The 24,364-nt window shown below is 37.4% G+C and overlaps 1 protein-coding gene across 1 annotated transcript in view; it reads right to left on the bottom strand.

Annotated features, from left to right (window-relative positions):
* Nucleotides 1–24,364, bottom strand: part of ADAMTSL1 (ADAMTS like 1) — a 431,341-nt gene that overhangs the window by 327,826 nt on the left and 79,151 nt on the right. The window contains exon 4 of the mRNA XM_021715583.1: nt 6,695–6,931. Within this exon, the coding sequence (XP_021571258.1) occupies nt 6,695–6,931 (237 nt within the window). The remainder of the gene's footprint in view (nt 1–6,694; nt 6,932–24,364) is intronic.

Genomic DNA, 24,364 nt, shown 5'->3' with positions numbered 1-24,364 from the left:
ATGGACATCAAAACTCCATGATCCAATTTATTGCTTATTTCTGTACTGTATATTCATTTTAAAACAATATTATATACGGCATTACTTGAAAAGAATTCTCCTTTTCCTTTTTGAAAGACTTTATTTTCTAAAATAGCAATAAGCAATATAAATGTGCAGATTCATTATAAAAGGTCTTGTTTACAACCACTTTTTTTTCTTTCTTTTTTTTTTTTTTTGAGTTGGAGTCTCACTCTGTCGCCTAGACTGGATGCAGTGGCTGCTCCCGGCCACCGCAGCCTCACCTGCTGGGCTCCGGCAGTCCTTCCGCCTCAGCCTTCCGAGGAGCCAGAATTACAGGCATGCACTACCACACCTGGCTGATTTTTTTGATGTATTGTAGAGATGAGGTCTCGCTGCCCAGGCGGGTATCGAACCCGCGGGCTCAGGCAATCCACTCACCTCGGCCTCCCAAAGGTGCGGGATTACAGGCTGAGCCACCGAGCCCGGCTTCACATTTTTTTTTTGATACACATCTATTCGGTAGCAAATGATGAATTTCCTTAATTATGAAAATAAAACATAATTTTCTGTTTGCTTTCTGAATTACCTCAAAATTATTTTTAACAGTAGCACATGTTTAAATACATATATTTAAAACAAAAACAGGCTTTGTACTTTACAACAAATATAAGCGGGCAATTTGGATAATGAAAATAAATGAGTAACAGCGGTACTAACCGAGCTGATCCTATTTGTGATGAGTCATTAACTCTGTACAGGGTGCAATTCACTGCCCTGGATCAGGACTTGACAATGGCACAACGTGGAGCTATTTGCAAAAGATGGCTGCAGTAGGAAATTAACAGAAAGTCCGTTCATTCATGGGGAAGTCAGTATCACTCTTGCATGTATAACTACATTAAACCATGCACTCAGAAAGGCTATAAGGATGAAAAAGTTAAAGACAAGAAATAACTTGGGTACAGCTAATACTAATAGCGAGTATTCACCAAGCTTATAGCAAGTGCTTTAAATGCAAATATTTTGGTAAGGTTTATTGGGCTGGGTGTGGTGGCTCACGTCTATAATCCCAGCACTTTGGAAGGCCAAGGTGAAAAGATTGCCTGAGCCCAGGGATTTGAGACCAGCCTGGGCAACATGGCGAGACCTCATCTCTACAGTAAATAAAAAAATTAGCCTGGTGTGGTGGCATGCACCTGTAGTTCCAGCTACTTGGAAGGCTGAAGCAGAAGGATCACCTGAGCCCAGCAGGTTGAGGCTGCGCTGGCTGTGAGCATGCCACTGCACTCCAGCTTGGGCAACAGAGACTCCAACTCAAAGAAAAAAAGAAAGGTATATTCACTAAACCTATTGTTTTCATGATACTAATGACAGAATTAAAGCTGAATCAAATCTTAGCCCATGGGATATGCTAAAGAAATAACAGGGAACAGCATCCCTAAGTGCAGGGATTAGAATTGTGAAAATGTTGATAAACACTGGCTGGCACTCTCTGACCTCCAGTCTACCATTAGTTAGCTATAAGAGCTTGGGAAAATCATACAATCTAGTGCAGCAATTCTGGGTCCAGGCAATCCTTCTACGTCAGCCTCCCAAGTATCTGGGACTATAGGTACCTGCCATAACACCTGGCTAACTTTTTGTATTTTTGTAGAGACAGTCTCACTACGTTGCCTAGGCTGGTCTCAAACTCCTGAGCTCAAGCAATCCACCCACCTTGATCTCCCTAAATGCTGGGATTATGGGTGTGAGTCACTGTGCCCAGTCTGTCTTTCTTAATGTTCTCACCTAGGCAATTAAGAAGTTGGTTACTTTATCTCATTCTGTAAACTTTTTTGACAAGTTACAGGGTCATGAAATCTTATACAGAGAACCATTACTTTACTATATTTTCCAACTTAAAATTTTCACTCTTCTACATTTCTACAGCACTTCACAGTTTGTCAAACATTTTCACATGCATTACCTCACTTGGTACACTATGGTCTGTGAGACAATCCCATTTTTTACAACTGAAAAATAGAGCTTAGGGAGATTAAGATACTTGACTGAGATCACACAGTTTGCTATAGAAAAGCCAGATTCCAACTTGTATCTTTTGACTTTAAATCCTGTCTGTTTTCCAGTCCACAAGTGGTTCATGAATCTGGCCACAGCAGAAGCATAAGGAGAGTGTTTTAAATGCAGACAATGAACACGTCTGAGTTTCTGGGGAGCAGAACCTAAGAACTGTGTCTTTTAAGGGCTCTCCAGGTGATTCTGGTATGCAGCTGAATTTGGGGACCACTACCAAATGGTAAAATGGTGCCTGCTTCTGTCTACATGGCCTCACCAGAAGAAGTGGGAGTTTTGGGTCAGGGAGAACTGAGTGTTCTGGGAACCCTGAGCCTCAATTTCTTCATCTGTGAAATAGGGATAATGATGTCTACCACGCAGACTTGTAAATATTCAAAGATATCTATAAAGTACCTAGATATGATAGTCAGTCAAAAATGGAAGCTATTATCATTAACACTACTATCGGAGAGAATAAATTATCCAATAGGATGCTCTCTTATTACTAAGAAGAATTAAGTATATATCATAAATAGCAATGATTTGAGAGTTTTCCTGAGGCAAATTTATCACAAATACAGGTAACCCAATTACTTGTGACCTTGGGGCAGTCTCTACATCTCAGTTTCCTTTTCTGTGAAACAGCAATATCTGGTAACTGCTAAGCTATTTTTGACTCTAAAAAGTCAAGGACTCTATGGTTCTACTTAAAAGTTAAAGGCTCAGACAGTTTTGAGAATGTGGCTCTTAGCAGAGCACTAAACAGGTATATCAGAAATAAATCGGTACATGTAAATGACAAATCTCTATAGCTATGAGCTCATTTTCTATCAAGGCAAGACTATTGTCAAATCCAAATATTTTACAATTTATGATTTATATCTGCCTAGGCTCAGAGATGTTTGAAGCAGGCTACCATAGAATTTATAATAGGACAAAAATAAAGTCAGAGAAACAGTAAAGATACCCAACAAATGGGATAGAAAAGGGCAAGAAGGGGAAAATAGGACAGGGAAAATGACTTTTTTTCTCCAGGAAACCAAGAGAAGCTATTTACAGAAACTGCATGTTTAAGTTAGTATTAAGATTCCTGACCATGTTTTAAAAAATATGAAAATTAGACTTTCTCTGGATGCTTCTTATGAAAGACTGAAAATACTCTTCATCAACATACGGACGCAACATATATAAAATATTTTTTTCGGATTAGAACTGCATTTATATATTAAAAATTTTTTTTTTTTTGAGGCAAGTCTCACTCTGTTACCCTGGCTGGAGTGTAGCAGTGGCATGATCATGGCTCACCATAGCCTTGATCTCCTGGACTCAAGTGATACTCTCTGCTCAGCCTCCCAAGTAGGGACTACAGGTGTGTGCCATCACGTTCAGCTAATTTTTTGACTTATTGTAGAGATGGGATCTCTCCAGGTTGTTCAGGCTGGTCTTGAACTCCCGGGCTGAAGCAATCAAACCTCAGCCTCCCAAAGTTCTGGGATTACAGGTGGGAGCCACCATGCCTGGCCTAAACTCTCTTTTGATATAGCAGTGAGTTCCTCAACTTTTCTTTTCTTGACTATCTTCCTTCTTGTTCTTCTGAAAAAGTATACACTACATTTATGCATTCCATTTTATTCCTCTATCATCTTGCTGTCCTCTGTTCTCCACCCACTTGTTTTATAAAATTTAAGTAAACTTTAATGAGGAAGACACAGACTCTAATAGTAGTGGTGGAAAGAATTCAAAATGACATCCCTTACAAATTCATGTTAAGTTGTAGTTTCTGATCCTCTGAGCATAATTAATTTGATGTATTGTTTCCCTCTCTGCGCCTTAGTTATAATCAAAATGAAAACTCCTTCTTGGTTTCAGACTCAGTTTCCTTTCTGTTTTTGCCATCATTGCCCTGGCCCAAGCTCATGTTTTGCCTCACTTTGGCTGCGATTAGAGCTTTGTAACACCACAGCCCCAAATCTGAGAGGTTTTTTGAAATAAGGTTCCTTATTTCAAAAAAGTCACCCAGCGGTCCAGCAAGGCAAGACATTGGTTTACTGGAACTTACAGGAGGCACCGATGGCGGCCGGTTGGTGAAGAAAGAATCTGCACATTGGGACGGTACAGCAAAGCAGTTTTCTGGTCAAGCAAGTTAATTATTCAACTTGATACATGGTGGCTACAAGCACAGTGAGTAAGAGGGCCTCCCATGGTGTTCTCAGCTCTGCTCAATTACCCGTACCCCAGGAATTGTTACTGAGAATACCATATCCTGCAGAGATCAGCCTTGGCCAGAGGCTGCTCCCTGGGGGGATGAGGTGGGGGCGGCAGAAAGAAGACAGATATGGGGGAAAGAGTCAATGTCTGGACAATTATCTCACAAGCCTCTGTGTTAGCTGGTCTCTGCTTCCAGAGCCTTCTACTTCACGCTTCGTATAACTGCAGCTGTAATGATCTTTCTAAAGCAATGTCTGATTATGTCTTGTCACCACTAAAGCTCCTTCTTGGCCACGCTGTTGACCATAGTCCTGTCAGCCAGTCAAGCCTCTAGGATTTTCTTCCAAATGACCTCCCACTTCTTACTGCATACCTGGCGCTTACTCTGCTCTCCAGCCAAACTAAACCACTTATTAGTGCTTAAGTACGATTTTCCATCACTTTTACCACAGGATTGCCTCTAACAAGACAAATATATGAAGGAAATAATAATAACCAGTCATAATTCAGATATGTATAAGTCATAATGCTTTTCAAATATGGGATAATTTACATTTGCCCCCAAATCTGACAAGTCACACTCATAAGAATCTAAGTTAAGGCACGCTTATCCTCGTAACCCAAAGTCCAGAAAATCACTCTTTATTTACTATATATGAAATGTATTCTTTAGTTGCTGAGATGGGATTCTCTTTCAGCTGCCAAGGTGTACACAGCCAGCTGGCAGGATTAGTCTAGGAAAAAATATGCCACGTTGAACTCTCATGCAACAGAAACAAATGAAACCCAATTTGCTGACCTGTCTTGTTTATTTTGGTTCATTTGACAGGGTAATATAGTAGAAACAACATTGAACTAGATCTCATGAGACCTGGAATTTAGTCCCCTTTCTGCCATGACCAACCTCACAACTTTGAGAAGATCATGCACATTTTCTGGTCCTTGGTTTTTTCACTTACAAAATGGAAATCTTTTTTGTTTTACTCAAACAGTGTACACACATAAGGAAGTATTATTCCTTCATGTGCTCTTCCCTATGACACAGCCCCTTTTCTATATCGGGTTTTAAATTCCTTACTACTCCCAAGACTTTTGTAGATTCCATAATTTCATTTCAACACCACCGAGAGTTCTAGAGGAGGGAGTACCTACCAAATATCACTGATGATGCTGTTTAAATATATGACTCTATAGAATGTTGATTGGGTAATATCAAGGACCCTTTCTAGCTTTAAAATAGTAAAATTCTATATTCAGATTTATATCTGAAATTCATATATCTCTTGTGTATAAGAAAACCTTTAGGTATATATATGTACACACACACACACACACACACACACACACACACATCATCTCCATTTTCCTGTCTGACATTGGTTTCCCTGCCTTTTCATTTTAAACCTGATGAAGGTTTAGTGTGTCTGTTTTCCTCTTGTATATATAAGACATCTCACAGCTCTTGTAGCAGTTTGTACTACTGTTATCCTTTTATATTTAAATATAGATTTAAGGATTAAAGAAACATATACATTTGAAACAATGAATTACTAAAATGTATATTATATTTCTTGCTGTGGTATTACAGATCCTGAAGAGAGAAAATTCCTACTGCTATTGTCTTGGGAAAGGCAAATGTTCTCAAAATTTTGTGTCTACTTTGTGAAGTATGCAGAAGAATAGTATGCAGACAAGTAATACTGATGACTTGCTCCAAAAACTAAGGTCCAAAATGTGGACCTAAAAACAGAGATGCAAGATACATGGCAAACATACAATCTCTTTCTCACCTCACTGACTTCCTGCTGAAAGTGGACAGTGAAGAATGGATACCAGAAATTGAATCTCTTTACTATCCTGTTTTAAGGATTTACCTACCTGGCACTTTCATGCCTTTCTCTGTAGTTTGTCTGAATTTTCAATACAATGAGAATTGCAGTAAAGAAGCAACAAGTTCTTCCACAGTTTACTAGGGTATTTTAGGATTGGTCATCCCTGAGTTATTCTGAAGCTCTAAGTAAATGAAAATCAAAGCTTCCAAATACATACACACACACACACACACACACACACACACACACACACACACACACACACACACATACACACACATTTTAGGAACAACAAAGCTGGGGTAATTCCGAAGTCTAGTATATAATTGACACATAATACTCAAGAATTTTATTCTTCCATATTCAAATGCCACTCAAGGAAAGAAAAAAAATTCACATACATTTTTTCATAACACAACATGTAACTCTTTTACTTTTCACTGAAATTAAACCCCGATTTTCAAATTTTTCGCCACTGATAAACTCCAGAAAGCGTTAAAAACTAGTGGTTCAGATGGTGGGACCAAGCAAAACCTATTTACACAAAGGCACTCAAACCCTCTGGACAAATTAAACGTAAAGAAATCAGTACTTACTTGGCATAAACCACTAATGCACATATCCAAAGATTCTGTGTAGCAACGAGTTCCATCTAAGACCTTGGGTGCTAGTTCAACAACCAAGGTTGTTCCTTTGGCTTGGCACTTGAGTGAACAGGGATTGTCAGGGTCATTAGACACAGGAAGCCATTCATAAAACTGACCATGGTGCTTGACATCGTTATGAGCAGAGCATTGCTGAGCCCGGAAATCACCTGCTTCTGGTGGGCAGTCCTGGAGACAAAAAGGGGGTGGGACAAACACAGGTTAAGAGTTACCCCAAATAGAAAACTGGAGCAGTTATAGCCTGCCGAGGTTTTAGTAAACAAAGCAAATGTCCTGGTCATTATAGGTAAATCCTAACATATCATCTTAGAGGTTGTATGGTTATTTGACTCCCAAATTGTAGAAATCTGAGAAAGTAATCACCTCACAATACAGCTGCTGATTGAAGTCAAACTGGGAAAGTAACCAGCTTGAAATACATTTTCTGGGCCGGGCTCGGTGGCTCAGCCTGTAATCTCAGTGCTTTGGGAGGCCGAGGTGAGCGGATTGCCAGAGCCCGTGGGTTCGAGACCCGCCCTGACAAATTGGCGAGACCTCCTCTCTACAATAAATCAAAAATCAGATGGGCGTGGTAGTGCTCACGGAACTACTCGGAAGGCTGAAGCGGAAGGATTGCCAGAGCCCAGCAGGTCAAGGTTGCGGTGGCCGGGAGCAGCCACTGCACTTCAGTCTGGGCGACAGAGTGAGACTCCAACTCAAAAAAAAAAAGAATATATTTTCTGAAAGATGTATGTTGGTTCATGAATTCTTCCATATTATGATATCATTTTGACTTCCTAGTCACTTAATTAGAACCCAGTAAAGACCAAGGGTTCGTTGAATGCATTTCTTTCTCTTTCAGTTCTGACACTGAGAGCTATAATAATTTTTTATTTTAATAACTAGCAGTAAAAAAGTTGTGATAATTTTATTCAAAAAATCTTTGTTTAGTTGCTTTTAATTTTTTTTCTAGAATGTAAGTTGCATAGTATCTAGAATTAAAGGTGGGGAACAAAAAAACAGGAGACATCTTTTATATGTGAATTGTTTTAGCTGAAGGTGGCAAGGCAGAGTGGGAAGAGCATGGGCTTCCTCCTCAGGTGGGTGGGTGGATGGGTGGCTGCAATTCGGTGGGTCTCCCTCAGCCTAAGTTTTTCTATGTTGAGAACAGAGGCAACCATACTGTACAATTCTCAAGGTTGTGATAAGTTCATGAGCTCATGCAGGCCAAATAATGGTACAAGGAAGACACTTAGCACATGGTAGCTCTATGCCTATGCTTATTTCATGAGGTCACAGAAGGGAAAGAGTTGGAGAATTAGGAGATTCTCTCAGGTTGAATTTTAAATCATATTAGAGACCAATAGAAAATAAGAATCTTAGCGGACCTCGAATAATTATCATAATACTACAAAACTGCCAGGGGAGGGGAGTGGGATTGGCAGTTGAGAGAAACTGCTAGGGGAGTGGGGAGCATACCTCATCAACAAGGGTACCTGCATAATGAACATTTATATATCTAATCCTGAAATGTACCCCACATCTTTAAAATAAAAAAATTAAGAGTAAAAAAAAAAGGAAAATAAAATAGAAATCTTTTAAATGTATATATAATTTTTTTTTTTTTTTGAGTTGGAGTCTCACTCTGTCGCCCAGACTGGAGTGCAGTGGCCGCTCCTGGCCACCGCAGCCTCGACCTGCTGGGCTCCAGCGATCCTTCCGCATCAGCCTTCCGAGTAGCCGGAATTACAGGCATGCACTACCACGCCCGGCTGATATTTTGATTTATTGTAGAGATGAGGTCTCACTGCCCAGGTGGGTCTCGAACCCGCGGGCTCAGGCAATTCACTCACCTCAGCCTTCCAAAGGCGAGGGATTACAGGCTGAGCCACCGAGTCCGGCTTAAATGTATATTTTATAAAGGGAAATTTTAAATGTAAAACTGGGACTAACAATGGCTATTATCTAAGAATTAATATAAACCTCAGTGAGAGTAATAAAATCTAACTCCAAAAAGGCAAACATCGCCTATCCCTTGGAAAGGCTTTTGAACAGGTTGATTGTATTCCACATGTCTTTAGATGAGGATTTACTATGGAAGATTGTAGATTACCCAGCTGCGGAAAGATTTTTATTTTATATATTGGTCTTCAATAAAGAATTTGCATGTTCCCAGTTATGTTACTATTTTTAGAGTTTTCTCATAAAAGATTTCTTTCTCCGAAAAAATCTCTTTATATTTAAATATACATTCAGAGAAGAGCATTGCCCTTTATTTTATAAAATACAATTCTTGAGTCATTTCTAAATGAGTCTTTTCTAAAACTTTAGTGCACCTATTTTTTTTTTTTAGACTAGAAAATATAGTTTATTTAGAAAGCAAGTTAGAAAAAGAGAGAGAAAAAGAGGAGATTCACCTCCCCAAGGCAGGGGAGGGGGCCAAGACCAGGAAACATGGTGACAGCCATAGCTCAAAGTACACATTTCACACCAGAGTCTAGTAAGGCAATGGCCACAATGGCCTGGCAGAGGCCAGTGGAACTATTAAGTAGCATATATGGCTCTGACATATGGGAGAACAGACATTCTTTCTAGGCAAGGTGAGGTAAAAACAATTAAATATTCATTTAGGATGAACATGAAATCGCTCAAAATACAATATAAAATCTCAAAGACTCTTAGTATTCTGTATGTTCTCAGAGTGAATAAAACATAGGAGTAAAGGAAAATAATAATTTATGTGACACAGGTCCAGATAGATAGGTGCCTAACAAGGCTTAAGCAATTTTGAATATTGTCTGAAAAAGAATATGATAAAAATTCCTTACTCATTAATTTCTTAGATGATAGGGTATAGTTCAAATTTGTTTTGAGAGCCATAAATAAATAGATAAGCCATATAAGTGTATTATACAGGCTATTTACTTGTTTGTTTTAAGAAATAAACAAAAACTACTCACAGAAAAACTGTATTATGAATCATAACAAATTGCATCCAGCCATGACAGGCAATGCAAACTAAATTACATGGTTTAATACCAGCTCCTTTCAGACCATAAATCTGTATTCTAAGACAAGAGCACAGATAAAATGATCTCACATTAACTGTTCATGGACTCACATTCCAAAGACAAGCCCACAACTTGCCTAGTTTACAAATTCTACCAGTGTCTGCCTCGACCTCACTAACTTCTGCTCTAAAGCAACCCTCTTACTAACTACAGCCCCTAAACTCTACACATACTAAATTCTCTAAACTCTCCCACTGAGATATGACAATCTCTGTCAAGGTGCTGCTCTCCCTTGCTCAGCAAGTTCAATAACCCAGCTTTATATGACACACAAGTATGCCTGATGGTCATTGCAGAGGAGCTTCTACAGTTGAACTGATAGTTTAATGATGTTTGAAGCATTTTCATTTGATAATACCTGCCATCCCAGGAGTCACTTGATTATTCAGCAGTACAGGAGAAATACTGTAAGTTGTACAGTACTTTATTATTATACTGAAATATAATAAAGCAGATCATTGAGGAAACTGTTTAGAATAGTCCCAAATCCCTTTTATAATTTTCTTTGCCTCCCTTTTCTATACAAGTGAACCAACTAGAAGGAAATTCAAGGGTAAGGTTGAATACCTCTACCTTAAAGAAAAACAATATAATTAAGAGACCTCTTCATATGAACTAGAGATAATTTTCTGCATGTTTCTGATTCTGAAAAGAATGTCAACCATTTTAAAATTGATGATGCTATATCATCCTAGCACAGACATAAAACTCTCATAGAGCATCTTAGGCATCCCTTCTGGTCAACATAATGTGTTGATTCTTCCTACCTTTCCTAAAATGTTCATATAAGACTCAAAGGCAGTCAAAGGTAAGACTTGCAAAAGATGAAGTTAAAACGTTAAGACCTTCAGGTATCGCTTTTTTATGGCAAAAACAGGAGACATTTAAACTCATCATAGGGAATCAGCATGCAGACAGATGTTCCTGTTTGCAATTCACCTGTATCAACTGGCTTCAAGAACACCTGTTATAGGTTTTATGAACTTTCACAACTAGAGAAATAACTGAGAATAACAGTGCGTGTGAATAACTTTACTCGCTTTTGTCACTACTGTCTTTCCTTCTGCCCATATTTTTGCAGGGGTGGGAAAATGTATTTTGCTAAATTGAGAATGCACTTAAAACCTGACGTTCAGAATTGGAAACTGAACTTGAACCTTTTTAATGTTTGAGTTTATTTGTACTTGGCAAAATGAACTTCCTGTTTTAAGGAAAAGGACTTAAGAGGACTTATAAAACAGGTTCAGAAAGCTTCTTGGACATCAAATAGCTCTTACAAAATAACATTTTGATGATTTAAGTGTAAATGAATCAGAAACATATGAATCAAATTTCCCTTGAAATACACATGTTTAAAAATTAAGGGAAGAAGGATTTGGCAAAACATTCTTTGTTTGAACCCAAAACATCTCAAACATAGTTCAAGACATCCATTGACCCATAATGCATCTGGGATCATCCAGCTGCAAAAGTGGAAACTCAAGCAAAGCCATTATGACCTCTTGTCCCACAAGTATTCTGATAATGATAATAATAATAATTTTTATCATAATAATAGACTAACTCTTATTTGTATAGAGATTTACCATCTACAAAGGTTTTAGTTTTGAATTATAATTTGTGCCATAAAACCACTATACTTCTTGGTCCCTTTAAAAGCCAGATTTAGAAGTCGATGACCTAACTACTTTGAAAAATATGTAGCATCTTTTACTGGGAATCATCCTTGAGCCCATATCAGCTCTTAGAGAGATTATTTATGATACCACACATCATCAGTTTTAATTACGAGAGGTGGTCTTCCTTAGGGTATTCTGAATGAAAAATGTTTTGAACATATACAATGTGAAATTTCTGCTCTCATAAAACCCTACTGGTAAGGACAATAAGCTTTCAAATGGGACACTTAAAATGAGGAAGAAAACAAATGAATTATAGTTTATATATGTGTGTATATATATGTATATTTTGGCACCGAATTTGGTTCACAGGAAGTAATGATGAAGACAATTAAAATTACTAAAAAAGTCTAGAGGCTATCTGGACTCAACACATCCTACCCTCTCCCCCATCCCAAGAGCCTGGCAAGAAACATGGTGTGGAAGCATGTTTTGGACCAAAAACCTCCAACTTCCAGTCTCTCATACATTTCCAGAAACACTTTCAAGTAGAAACGAAGCAAGAGAAGCAATCTATTGTTTCCCCCCCAATCTCCTGCCTATTTCCAATAGACTCCAATACATCTGTGGATGGACAGCTCTGTGTCAGGTTACTGGGCTAAGACTGCCTCACTGTAAAAATCTAGTTTCTTTGAAATTGTCAGATGATCCCATGAATTACTCTATTTAGCCTTTTAATGCTGTCATTTTTTTCTCCAGTTTTGAAGCACTCAATTCTAACCATATCAGAGCTTTCTTCTTTAAAAGCACAAAAATAAAATCTGACCTTTTATTTGCTCCCTTTATAATTCATAAAGTCCATGGAGTTGTGCCATATATGAATCCAACTCAAAACATTTTCTGATTAATCAACTATCCAGTGGGAAAGATAAGATGGATCCCAGATGTCCCCTGATGATGATAGGTAGATCAGATTACACTGTGAGACAAAAGAGGGTCAGGCTTCCCAGAGTTTACTCACTGGGTGAAATGTAAAAGATGATATCTCAGCAGCTAAGGTGGCAGCCTATGAAAGGCCTTCAGAATGGGTTTGAGAAAATATACAGAATATAGAAACAGGGTCAAGAAAAGCATTACTTTCTCTTTATTTTTATTCTTTTAAAAGAAGACATTTTCCTTCCAGAGGGACACCTCTCTGCTTTCCCTCTGCCCTTAAATATTCAGTGGTTGGCCTAGCCTATTAATTTTGCTGCTTCATTTAACTTGTTATATGAGAGCCATGGTATAAATGCTTTTTTATGTATAGAATCAGTACGAATACCTGATAGTATCAAGACAACACTGGAAATTATAGTCAGATGAGCACATGATCTGTAGTAACTGAAAAAAGAATCTATACTTTTCTCCGTATTTTCTTCTCTTAGAATTGTTCTTTTAAATCTCGTACAACCCCCTCCATACTGGCTTAATCACTCACCCTCCATAAAGGTGATTGTGCTGGAAAATACAACTGAAATTGCTTAGTAAGACATCTACTTCGTCCTCCAAAAATTTTGGATTACCATTTTATGACAAAAGCGTACATAGAAATTTACCAGCTACTTGATGACTTTAGAAAATCTTATCAGTTCTAAGATTTACCCTCATCATATCAGGAATCCTCAATTTACTGAGGGTAAAACAAGAAAAAATTACCATAATCTTACTCTACAACACATGGAGGGAGGCTCTGGAATAGGCTCCCCGATTTCAAATCTCTTAGTACACTTAAGTAGATGGTGGGCTGCCCCTTTTATATATTCTGGTCTTTATTACTTGGCTTTCTGTTTCTTTTATTTGAAATTAAAATCCACAGTAAATATTCATTGATAAAATCCAATTAATATTAATATTTTGTTCTCAGGAAAAAAAAATCAATGTTTTGATTTCTTCTTTTTTTCTTTTCTTTCTTTTTTAAGAGACAGAGCCTTGCTTTCTTGTCCAGGCTGGAGTGGAGTACAGTGGCATAATCTGTCTCATTACAGCCTCAAACTCCCGGGCTCAAGCAATCTTCCTGCCTCAGCATTCCGAAGTCATGGGATTATAGGCATGAGCACCGTCCCTGGGCTTCAGTGTTTCAATTTCTGTTTCCAACTCAGACCTACGGTCTTGAACTACAGACTCATACGCAGAAGTCCCCCCCGCCATGCTTAGTTCTGCTTTCTGAAGCTTTAGTTACCTGTGGTCAACCATGATCTGAAAATAGGTGAGTGCGGTACAATAAGATACTATGAGAGAGAAAAGAAGAGACTACATTCACATAACTTTTACGACAGTATATTACTATGATTGTTCTATTTAATTATTATTGTTGTTAATCTATCACTGTGCATGATTTATAAATTAAAGCTTGTCATGTGTATGTATAGGAAAAAAGAGCATTTATGGAGTTAGGTACTATCTGTGGATTCAGACATCCATTGGTGTTCTTGAAACATGTCCCCTGAGGATAAGGGGGACTGCCGTATACAACTGTCCTCTTGCCTTCTGGGTGTCTAAGACATACACACTCCTCGTGTCCAAACCTGAACCCCTGATCCTCCTCCCACCCTCACGAAATCTGCACCTCCTGCAGTCTTCCCCATCCCAGTCAATGTCAACTCCATCTTTTTTCAACCCCCAAATCTTAGAGCAGTGGTCTCAAACTTACATGTGCGTCCAAATCACCAGGAGGGCTTGCTAAAATGCAAGCTTGTCGGGGCCCTGTTCTCCAAAGTTTGATTCAGTACATCTGGGGTAAGGTTCAAGAATTTGCATTTTAAACAAGTTCCCAGGTGCTGCTGATGTTGCTGCTTTGAGAACCACCTGCCTTATAGTCATCCAATCCATCAGGAAGTGTTGATTCTATCTACAAAAGTATTCAGAATCTGACCACAACCAAGTCCAAGGTGTCATCATGTCTTGCCTGAATTCCTGTAATAGTCTCCTAACTGACTCCCCCGCCCACTTTTTTTTTTAGTTGGAGTTTCACTCTGTCGCCCAGGCTGGAGTGCCATGGCACAGTCACGGCCACTCCAGCATCGACCTGCTGGGCTCTGGTGATCCCTCCACCTCAGCCTTCCAAGTAGCCAGAATGACAGGCGTGCACTATCACTCCCGGCTAATTTTTGGTTTATTGTAGAGACAAGATCTCGCCAAGTTGCCCGGGCTGGTCTTGAACCCACGGACTCAGGCAATCCACTCACCTCTGCCTCCCAAAGTGCTGGGATGACAGGCTGAACCACTAAACCCAGCCCTGATTTCCCTCCTTCTGCCCTTGCTGTCCTAGAAACTTCTTTTAGCACAGCTGCCAGAATGATCTTAAAGCATAAAGCAGATCATGTCAACATTCTGTGACAATGCCACTGTGACTTCCCACTTTACTTAGATTAGAAGCCAAAATCCTCATCTCAGAGCTAAAGATCTGACCTCATCATCCTTCTGGCCTATCACAGCCCACTGTCCTTGCTTACTTGGGTCCAATCACACTTGATTCCCTGCTACCTTTTGGGCACTCCAGCAACACTCTTACTCTAGGATGGGATACATCCCTTCTGCCTGAAATTCTCTTTGCCCAGATTCCAAGGAGCGAATCACCTCACCTCCATCAAGTCTTTGCTCAAATATCCCCTTCTCCACGAAGCCTACCCTAACCACTTTATGTAAAGTTGCAACCCCACTCCCACTACAAATTTCTCTTTATCTTGCTCAATTTTCCTTTTCACTATAATACTTAAATCACCTTCAAGTACACCACATAGTTTACTTATTTATTGTGCTTATTTTAGTATCATCTGTCTCCTTCCATTAAAACAGAGCCTCTGGGAGGATGGAAATCTCTGACTGTTTGGCTTGTTGTTTACCAGGTACTCAAACATTTGTTGAAAGAATGACTAACATTAAATAAATGAAGGAGAGGTCATATTTTTCATCGTGGAAACTCCACTTCTGCTTTCATAAGTCTTGTGGGAATTTAAATCTTGATCATTTTCTAATTGATGGAATATCTATTTCTTTCTTTCTTTTTAAAAAATTTACAAGAATAAATTTACAAGAATACTTATACATTTCAGACACTAGGAAAATTGAGTAGGGAGCCTTGCCTAGTTTCTGAATAGGCAGATTGATATTTTCTCTTCCATGTAAACAAATTTAACAGGCCAATATTAAGAAACATAAAATGTGCTGAAATCATTTATTGTTTAAAAAATAGCCAGACATTTATAAATTTTATATAACATTTAATATTACATACATGCACTATAAAGTATTAATGTTAAGGTACCAAGCTTTATCCCCCCAATTTTGGCCACTTGCTTATACTAACATCAATATTATCATCAAAAGCATGTATTTGTGCAAGACTGTTAGCTGCTATGTAAAAAGAAATTAAACAGACATCGTCCCTGCCCTGTCTAGACAGTCTGTATGGAGACAATTCTATTATATCTTAAAAGCATAAAATGCAAATCTCTAACACATCACTATGAGTGCTAAGAACAGAAAATGGGGTTGATTTTGCAGGTTGGTAGGTGAAGGTCATGTTTGGCTCACCTACCAGCGCATCGACCCTGGTTAATTAATCATTAACCATCTTAACGTCTTACAATGGGTCAGGTTCATTCTCAATAAAATAATACTTTTACAACTTTGTGACCCTGTAAAATAATACGAAGCTCTTTCTAATTTATTCAAGCTTGAGGTGTGCTGTGCTATATGCCTCCTAAGTGAACATTATTTACAGATACATTAAACAACTCTAAATTGTTCCAGTGTGTTCACTGGGTCCAGACAGAAGAGATACAAAATGTGTGATATAATAAGTCACCGGCCCCACCCTCCTTGCTCTGTGATAGCTTGTTATCTGAAAACAAATGCTTTGCCTGGCTAGTTTTTAATGCCTGCAGGCATCCAAGAGCCGATCTAAGTAAAAACATTTAGTTTTTAAAGTTCACTTTTTTTTCCTTTGGGTAGCTTTTATTTCAGTGCCTTTATTTTTTCTCCTTTGAACAATGTAGACTTTTGGAATCCAGTTCCCTAGAGGTATTTCTAAGACTGGTTGTAGTTTGTCATTTTAGACTCTTACATTCTCTCAATTTTGAAAATATTCATTCCTTGAGGCTTTTTATTATTTTTAGTCCCTTTCTTTGAATTAGCTCCAATTTAGTAGTATCTTTTCTTAAATCAGCATTTCTGACTTTTCACTATTTGTTTTATTATAGTCTAAAAATAAGTCCCCTTAAAATTAGCATATTTGAAGGAATAATTTGTAGTCCTTTTTGTAACACGACTTGCCGCTTCATTTTATAAGCATATAATTATACAGCATCTTGTTTTCAGGTTGCATTTACCAAAATATTTGTGGTGGCGAGTCAGGTTAGGGAAAGGACTAGCATAAGGAGATATTTTAGCACATACATTCCTAAGCTGTCACTACTGCTTGGGTCTGTTGCAAAACAAGTTCCTTATGTTTCTATTTACAAGTGAGAAAGGGAGGGTTTGATAGATTACAAAAGAGTGCAAATAACAGAGACTGAAATTGCTTCCTGGAAAATGAGGTTCTTATGCCAGTGACTTTAAAAAATAATGGAAAAAGACACTTTTGAGAGCAATTCAAAGATAAATGCCATGTTAGACAACTTGGAGAAGACTCTAGCATTTCTTGTCACCTTCTCTTTCCCAGTTTCTAACAAACTACCTGACGTTGCCTGCAGGCTTAACTTCTTTGTGGTTGTCACTGAACCCTGACAACACTGTATTTCTCCTGGCACCGTATCTAATCAATGATTCTTTTTTGGAGGCATACAACATAACACTAGGAATGACTTGAAGTACCTCTGGACACTCTCTGGGTAACATTTTGTAGCACACAGTTTAAGGTTAACTTGGGTTAGTTCCTGCAAAGTCAAGGTCAGGCTTTTTTGTGTTCCCCCCCTTAGTCAGGGTCTCTCACTCTGTTGGCCAGTCACAATCATGTTCGCCACAGTCTGACCTCCTGGGCTCAGGCGATCCTTCCACCAATCCTTCTACCTCAGACTCCTGAGTAGCTGGGACTACAGGCACACACTACCATGCCCAACTAATTTTTTGGTAGAGATGAGGTTTTGCTATGTTGCCCAGGCTGCTCTCAAACTCCTGTACTCAAGCAATCCTCCTGCCTCAGTTTCCCGAAGTGCTGGAATTACAGTCGTGAGCCAGCATGCCTGGCCAGGCTCTTATTTTAATCAATAGCACCACTGAACCAGTTCACTGAAGAATGATTCTAGGACAGGAGACACTTCTCAGCTGAAAGACGTTTCCAGGTCTATGGGAAAGAGAGAAAGACATATTTGCCAATAATGGAGTAGAATGGAGGCTCTTCTTACCCGAATGCCTCTCCAAGTGGTAGATTCTAAGCCTGATCCCTAATGCAAGTCCTGGAAAGAGACAGAATGCTCTCTCGGGTCACATTTTCCAAAGAAAAAAACAAGGTGTTCTCAGACTGTTCCACGATACCGGCGAAGATTCCTGGTTTTTCTCTTACAGACTTTGGAAGGGTCAGAGGTAAGTTTACTATGGACAAAACGATGGAAACAGTTTAATGAACCTATCTCTTCATCTCCTAATCTATTTCCAACTTCTAGGTCAGAATTCCTCCTATAGACACTCAAGTTCATGGTTAATATGATATCAAATGATCCTGTAAAAGAAATATTCTCAGGTTTTGAAAACTTCATCTTAGATATAGTGACACTTTCCAAACTAAATGTTAAAACTCATGCCTTGCTGTCTCTAGAACCACTTTATTTAGTTGTTTAAATATAATTTTAATTACGGTGACATATGAATGTCTTAACATATGAGTCTAATCAAACAATGTCACCTGCCAAATTTACTGGGTTATAAGTTTAATGGATGACAATTTTGTTCAACTTTGTTCGTATGTGCTCATACTTCTTAGTGTGTTGATCTTGGAGCGTGGACATATTTTAAGAAACTAAAAAGAAAAAAATAGAGAAATTTATTTTCTGACCTCTAAAACTCAGTGTTTTTAGGTTGTCCTTTGAGGCTTAAAACACGATCTCTTAGCACCAACCTCATCCTGAATAACACTATGCTCCAAAGTTAATTTTCTTTTCTTCTTTCTATGAAAGTTCCATTTCCTTCAGTGGGCTACATTTAGGTAAAGAGGAAAGAAGACTGATTACATGTAGCTAGAGTAAGGTTTGCATGACTAATAATACTTTCTACTTATTTATTCTCAATAACTGTCAGCTATGTATACTCAAAAACATAGAAACACTTCCCAAGCACTAAGCTAGAGCAAAAACTCAGTTTATAGTCCTTGTCTTCGTGGTACTTATAATTTGAAGGAGGAGAACAGATGCCAAGACCATAAGTCAAGCTTTTATTCTATGATAGAATTCCAGGTAGTGGCACAAACAATTGAAACCTGGAGGAATATTTTCGGACAGAGGCAACTTCCCTTCCTACTGTCTTCCTTTATTTGTATACCTATTCCTGAATTGTACTCCATATCTTTAAAAAAAAAAAAAGATTAGGAAACAATAGGGAAAAAAGGACTGAATCTATGCAAGGTAGTAATGGAAAGGAAATGCCAAACCTGTTTCTCACCCCCGGAAGTCATCAGTATTACTTAACAGACATTGTGACTTGAGACATCTCCATCTGTTTTCTCCTTCCTATATGCTGTAGCACAGTAATGAATATCTTGGAAGGTTTTTGCGGGAAGTAGACCTAGCTTTATCTGTTTTCTAGCCTAATTTCTCTCCATTCCTCACTATCCAGTCCACACTTCACATTGGAACATCTGTTGTATTCTCTATGCTTTGCTCCTCTGGCTGACATTATCCAATATGCCCCTCCTCCCATTCACCTGGATGACTCCTCCAAAGCCCAAGTGTTGCTTCTTGGTCCCTTCTTTATCCTCATTGTGTGCGGGGCAACTCCCTCTGGGGTGCCATGGTACCCTGGGTATACCTTCATCCTTCAACTTACTATATTGTCGGTTTTTCTGTCTGTCTCCCCTAAAACAATGAAAACATAAACGACTGTCACGTCCCAAGGGCCTAGTCTAAGCCTGGTACAAAATGAATGCTAAATAATACCTGTCAAGGAATGAATTAAAGCTTTCTATTTGAAATGGTATACAGGACTGGATACTTTGAGAAAGCGCCCCACTACAGAATGACTGAAAAATACCAGATTTAAGTATAAATAAAAAAATGTAAAATTGTGAATGCACAGCTGAGCTGGCAAGGAAGTTTCCTTGGAGACCAAAACAATGAGAAGGCATAATTCCAGGGAGGAAGTTGATGGAAGTTGATTCGGAAAGGATTTGCTGGTTCCTGATGGTTTAGAACTTTGGTTCTAATAGCCTGTAAGAGCAGGGAACAGGGGATAAAGTCTATGAATTGAAAGTTGTGGAAGAGGAGGATCTGCTCATAATACCATGACTCTAAGGTAAAACCCTCAAACAAGGAGAAAACTAGGAAAAAACAAAACAAAACACTCAGCTCCTAGAAAAGCCCTAACCTAAGGACACAGTAAAAAGACTGGTGATTGCTTGGAGCTGGGTGGAGGTATGGAAAAACAGGTTGAGCATAGAAGATTTTTAGGGTCGTGAGATTATTATGTATGAAATTATAATGGTAGATATATGTTGTAATACACTTGTGAGACCCCACAGAATATACAATATAAAAGTAAACCTTAATGTCAACTATGAGCTTTGGCTGATGATGTGTCAATGTAGGTTCACTGATTATAACAAATGATCTACTCTGGTGCAGGATATTGATTGTGGAAAAGACTGTGTGTGTGGTGGGCAGATGCATATGAAAACTTTCTCTATTTTCTGCTCAGTTTTACAGTGAACCTAAAACTATTTTAAAAAATGAAGTTAATTTACAAAAAAAAAGATGCTATGAACAAACAAAAAATGCACTATGATCCATATACAGAAATGATAAGAAAAACTTGCTCATCTCAGGTTGGTTATGGGTAAAGGAACATAACAGACGTCTTCTTCAAAGTTCATAATAATGGCGATCATGAGAGTTTGGGACACAATTCACTTGGTGTGGACAGTAGAGAATTTTGTTTAAAGTGGTCTTGGGTTAGTATTGGGTCATCACCCTGTCCCAACATCATCTTCCTCAGAAGTTAAATGTAAATTCTTTCAGAAAGTACACATCTTTACCCAGACTACAAGGAATTTCCTTTTAAATTCCAATAATCATGAAAGTACAGGCAGTTTATTTCACTCATGCCAGCTCTGGCATATCCCCCTTTCTTTCCTCTCTTCTTTCTCTAATGAACTTTGCTTGAAAACGTAAAAAAAAAAAAAAAAAAAGAAAGTATATAGTATATTATAAAACATATGAGAAAACAAGGCAGCAAGAAACAAGAAAATCAGACCTACAAATAATTCTGATAGTGAAATTATTAGATACAGAATACAAAATATAAAATTTAATGTGCTTATGAAAAGTGTAAAAAGAATGTTGAATGAGTAACCAAAGAATGTGTCATGATGTAGATTTTTAAAAAGAACCAAACAGAACTCATGTAAACAAAAATATGAATGTTTTTTAGAAACTTCGGTGAAATAAAAAGATATTAGATACAGTTGGGGAGAGAAATTGTTAAATGGAAGAAAGTACTGAAAAAATTATATAAAATCCAGCACAGAGAGACAGATATAAAATTATGAACAACACAATAAGAGATATGGATTATACAGGAAAAGTAATTTTCTGATAACTGCAGAAATAACAAAAAATACAAATCCTCAGAGTCAGAGGTCTAATGAGAGTCAAATAAAATCAGTGATTCATTTTTACACAGATTATAGCTCACTACAAATAAAATTAGTCAGAAAGAAAAGATAAGAGAAGAACAATTAGAATGACAGTTGGTTTCTCAACAGCAGTAATCGAAGTTAGAGGCTAGTAGACAATTCTCTTTAAAGTATTAGGAGAAGATAATCGTCAACCTAGAAATAATTTCACAGCAAAACTCACTTTTAATAGAGAGCACCAAATATAAATATTTTAGACAAACAAAATACTAAAAAACCAAGAGCACTTCCAATGAATGCTCACTAAAAGAAAGTCTACTCTAGATTAGAATAGAAGAAAGTGATCCTCAAGGAAGATCTATGTTCTAAGAAAAGTGGGATCAAATAAAATGGAATGTTTTCAAGTATATGTAAATAAACTTTGACTATATAAAAAGTGTCTAATCTGCGGGGTTAATAAAAATAGAGTGAAAACACTTGACAACAATAGCATATAAGGCCAAAGTGGGGTCAGAGTTAAAATGTCCTAGGAGATATAAATTGTTTGATAGATATAGATACCATTTAACTTTAAGAATGTATATTAAGGTGGCTCAGCCTGTAATTCCAGCACTTTGGGAGGCTGAGGCAGGCAACTTGGCGAGACCTTGTCTCTACAATAAATAAAAAATTAGCCAGGCATGGTAGTGTGCACCTGTAGTTCTGGCTACTTGGAAGGCTGAGGTGGAAGGATAGCCTGAGTCCAGCAGGTCAATGCTGGGGTAGCCAGGAGCATGCCACTGCACTCCAGCCTGGGCAACAGAGTGAGAGTCAAACTCAAAAAAAAAAAAAAAAAAAAAAAGAATGTATATTAAAATTTAGGGTAACCACTAAAAGAGTAGAAATAGATATACAACTTTTAAGTCGGTAGAGGAAAAAGTGCAATTTAAAAAGTCTCATAAGTTCAAAGAGGGCAAAAACAAAAAGAGGAAACGTTGGGAAAGCAGAACAAATAGAGATCACATTATAAGATGGCAGAAATAAATTCAATTTTATCATTAATGAAAGTGAATAAAATATGTTAAAAAAGCAAAGATCATCAGATTGAAATTTTAAAAATATGTTTACATTAAATACTTATAAATTTAAAGATAGAAAAGGTGGAAAGTTAAAAAAATAGAAAAAAATGTAAGAGAAATTTAATCAAATGGAAGGTGGATCAATATTTAATATAATATAAATATATATACAATCAAATGGAAGGTACATAAATATAAACTATCCACTTTATGAACTATAAATATATCAGACAAACTAGACTTATAGCAAAAAGCATTACTACTGATAAAGATGGTCACTAAATTATGGGGAAAAAAAAGGTTAACTTCCCTAGGAAGATAGAACAATTTTAAATTTATATTTACTTAATCAGACAGGTCCAAAATAATCCAAACAGAGTACAAGGTGAAAATTACAAATTAATCAATAAAGTAGAAGATTTTAAACATCATTCTCTAAAGTAGGCTTTAAAAAAAAATCACTGAAAAATGAGGGCATTTAAACAACACATTCAAAATGCTTAATATATTCATATATGGAAATGTATACTCTAGATCAGGAAATATATGTTCTCATCAAGAACACACGGATATTAGGCCATAAAGCAATGTCTAAACAAATTTCAAATAAATAGAAAAATCATTTTTAAAAATCATAGTTTAACTGTTAAAGATTAATAAAGAAAAATTTAAAACACCTATACATTTAGAAGTTAACAAACAGATTTGTAACACATTTATGACTTGAAGAAATCATATGGAGATTTAAGAAATACCTAGAACTGATGATACTGAAAATTCTCCTTATCACATTGTAGAATGCAATGAAAACAGTATTTAATAAAATATTTCTATAAAAACAAGAAAGGCTGAAACTTAAAACACTAAACATCAAATCTAAGGAATTACAAAAAGCACTATAAAATAAGTCCAAAGAAAGTAGATGATAGAAAATAATATAAATATCAGCGAAACAGAAAATATAAAAACCACAGGCTCAACCAAAACCAAAGGTTACTACTTGGAAAGACTAGTAAAACAGTTAAACCTCTGACAAAACTTCATTAAATAATAATAATAACAGAAAGGAAATCTCAAACAGACACCATTAGAGGTGCAGAAAGGGGAGACAAATGCAGATACGGCCAGAGTTAAAATGATGGTCACAGAAAAGTATAACCTCCTTGAAGCAAATGTATTTGAAAACAGTCTTACACAAGCGGAGGGGGAAGGGGGGTAAGACTCAGAAGAAAGAGAACAGGACAAGTAAAGGCATACATAGAATTTGCTATGTGCCAGGCACTGCCCTACACGTTTCCATATATCAACTCATGGAATCCTTGCAACAACCCTACTGAGGCACGGTGAGCATAAAAGACTTGCCACAGAATTTGGAAATCCGAGCTGAGATTGAAACTAGACAGCTTGATTCCAAAGCTCACTCATGTTCAATGCTGGGGATAGCCTTTAAAAAAAAAAAGTCAACTGGTAATTAGAACTCTTCCTATAAAGAAAATACATCCTTCATAATTTTACAAGCAAGGTCTACCAAACATAACGGGAACAGACAATTGCAACCTAAAATAAACTCTTCCAGAGACTAGAAAAAATAGGGAACATTTTCCGATTTTTTTCTATGAAAATCAGATAAATATTATAGAAAAAAGAAAAATACTCATAAACACAGATGTAAATTAGTTCCAAACAAGTATTAGAAAACCAAAACCAGAAGTATGTAAGCAGTATAACATATTATGAGCAAGTTGGGTGTATTCCAGGAATGTACCCACAAGACTGGACAAAAATAAAAAGGTCTTATAATACCAAGCATTGGCAAGAATATGGAGCAAAGAGAATATGTGTAACTCTGGTGGAAGTGTGAATTGAAGCCAACGCTTGAGAAAACTTTGGTATTTTCTTGTAAGGTTTGATTCTTTTTTCTCCTTTCCTAATTTCTATCAATTTGGTGATATTCTCTTTATTTATTTATTTATTTATTTATTTATTTATTTATTTATTTTGAGTTGGAATCTTACTCTGTCACCCAGACTGGAGTGCAGTGGCCGCTCCCGGCC

The sequence above is a fragment of the Carlito syrichta genome, unplaced genomic scaffold, assembly GCF_000164805.1.
Source record: "Carlito syrichta isolate Samal-C Ts95f unplaced genomic scaffold, Tarsius_syrichta-2.0.1 Scaffold307203, whole genome shotgun sequence".
Taxonomy (NCBI): domain Eukaryota; kingdom Metazoa; phylum Chordata; class Mammalia; order Primates; family Tarsiidae; genus Carlito; species Carlito syrichta.
The sequence above is the reverse complement of the archived record's forward strand: the minus strand, read 5'-3'. Positions and strand labels throughout refer to the sequence as shown.